Source organism: Rattus rattus, chromosome X, assembly GCF_011064425.1.
Source record: "Rattus rattus isolate New Zealand chromosome X, Rrattus_CSIRO_v1, whole genome shotgun sequence".
In the NCBI taxonomy this organism is placed as follows: Eukaryota; Metazoa; Chordata; class Mammalia; order Rodentia; family Muridae; genus Rattus; species Rattus rattus.
In genome coordinates this window covers 53,181,291-53,183,603 of record NC_046172.1, presented here as the reverse complement: position 1 = coordinate 53,183,603, position 2,313 = coordinate 53,181,291, and the positions used below count along the sequence as shown (strand labels likewise).

The window sequence follows — 2,313 nt, the reverse complement described above, 5'->3', positions numbered from 1 at the left end:
AGAAAATATATCTCATGTGCCTAAAAGAGGCCACTCTGGTTATGTCCTATTCAAATGGGTGTACTTCTCTAGACCCTAAACCAGATGGAGATGCTGACATTAACATCTAATTCCCAAAAGCTGTAGATTTGAGGAAAGTTAGCATGGGCTAGAGTAGATTCTAGAAAAATCACTCTCAGAAGCCTACTTGGTTTCTTTCACATTCTTAGATTTTTCAAAACCCTTAAACCAGGGCAGCAAACTCTTACTAAAAGCCTTGTTGAGAAGGTAGCACAGGGGTTGGGGATTTAGCTCAGTGGTAGAGCGCTTGCCTAGCAAGCACAAGGCCCTGGGTTCGGTCCCCAGCTCCGAAAAAAAAAAGAAAAAGAAAAAAGAGAGAAGGTAGCACAACAGGCTGATTTTGTTTTCTCTTCATTTTTGAGCAGTCAAGATCCCTACACTTGTCAAGATCAGACTTATGGTCATCCTTCCCTATGGTTAATAAAACCTCCCCAATCCCCACATACAAACATAAGACACTATAGCCGCCAGTAATTACTTTGCTGAGGATTTTATTATGGAGAATAATGCGCCAGAAAAGTTACGAGGTGTATTATTCTCAAGCAATCTGGGTTACCAGGTGTATTTTTGGAGGTATCATGCATTAGGTTCCTGAGAAAGTTGAAAATTTATTGATGCTTGAGGTAGCTAATCAACACAGGGGGGATATCCAACTGGTCGATGGCTTGTGGCTGGTTGGCCCGGCACAGGGATCTGCGGATAACTAAGCGGGCCTGGGACAGGAGTGACCGTGGAGTAGCTGCAAAAATGAGAAACAAATTATGAGCATCGATTCTCTGTGTACTTATTCTGTCCAAGTGTCTATCTATTCTGCCATGGCTATTGTAATGCCTTCTCCCACCTAAGAATTGTCACAATCATCTCCAAATGCATGGCAACATACACCAAGGCTATAGAAGAGAAGCTCAGGGCATCAAAAGAGTCAGTCATTGGCAGATCTAAGGCCAGAGACTGTATAAATGCTTTCTACACACCTCATCTTAGTAACCCTTTCACTCTTGTGAAATCTTTAACCTTTTCTCCACAGGGACCACCGGAGAATGATCGAGCCATTTCTAGGTCAACCCAGTGGGAAGGTCTTATGATTTGGAACCCTGCGACCTCCAATAAAGAAGCCTATGAGGTATGCCTGCTCACTATTCACCTCGGGCTTGTAGCAGCAACTTGATGCCTTTATCATCTTGAGATGGGTCCAAAGGTAGAGATGGAAGGTAGATGTTCGCTCCAAAATCTATTAAAAGCTGTATGTACTCTGGCTGACAATTATGATGAAGGCAGATTTCAAGGAGTGTGCGAGGCTGTGGAACTCTACTTAAGAGGGCCTGGTCGATACAGTTGTAATCAGGATCTGCCCCATAGAGCAAAAGCAGGCGGAAACAATCGAGATGACCATAGACTGCAGCCAAATAGAGGGGGCCAGAACATGAAGCTATGTTTGATGCCCAGACTGGCAGTTTCGCCTTGACATTAGCCTCTGCACCATGCCCTAGGAGCTCCTGTAAGATGGCAAAGGCCCCATCACGTGAGGCAGTGAGAACAGGAGAGCAATTGTTGTAGATGCTACCACTAGGACAGGCACCAGCTTCTAAAAGTATTCTCACACACTCCAGATGACCGTGACTAACTGCAGTGAAAAGTGGTGTTTGTGCTTTGACATCCAAGCTATCTACATCAGCACCATGTTCCAGGAGGACCTTCACACAATTTAAGTGACCATAAGAGGCTGCCAAGCGCAAGGGTGTTCCAGGTATACCCCAGCCACTCCTGCTGTTGATGAAACGTTTATAACGTTCCTGGTGTAGAAGGTGGTCCAGGGTACAAGAGTCATTGTCATATACAGCTTGATTGAGAGCCTGCTTTTCGCCCGTGTCGGCATCATCCTCCTCTTTTTCTGGTTGCAGAAGAGAGAAGATCTTGGCGATATCCATGAGGTTCATTCTGGTTTATTGGAATAGAGCTATTCTCATTGTAAAGAGGAGGAAATTCCAGATCTGAGAGTAACAAAAAAAGGGAGGGTGTAAGACTAAGCATTATTATCAATGCCAGACTCTATGTTTACTCTCTGACCTTCACCATTAGGGTACTCATCCATGGGTGTCTTGTTTCCCAGTTTCAATTTTATTTTAAGACACAAGATAGCTGTTGAAAAAGTCAGGTCATTTCATAGCTTGGAGACTTAGCTATACTCTTCTGCCTGTCCTTGAAACTCCTGGGAAGATTTCCTTGAGTACTTGGAGATTTCAAATTATCATA

At 44.0% G+C, this 2,313-nt stretch overlaps 1 protein-coding gene across 1 annotated transcript; it reads right to left on the bottom strand.

The window, feature by feature from the left end:
- Positions 1-668: 668 nt before the first annotated feature.
- Asb12 (ankyrin repeat and SOCS box containing 12) lies at positions 669-2,027 on the bottom strand. The gene is given in 2 exon segments (XM_032890277.1): positions 669-799; positions 1,205-2,027. Coding segments are annotated over 2 exon segments (954 nt in total).
- Positions 2,028-2,313: the final 286 nt, after the last annotated feature.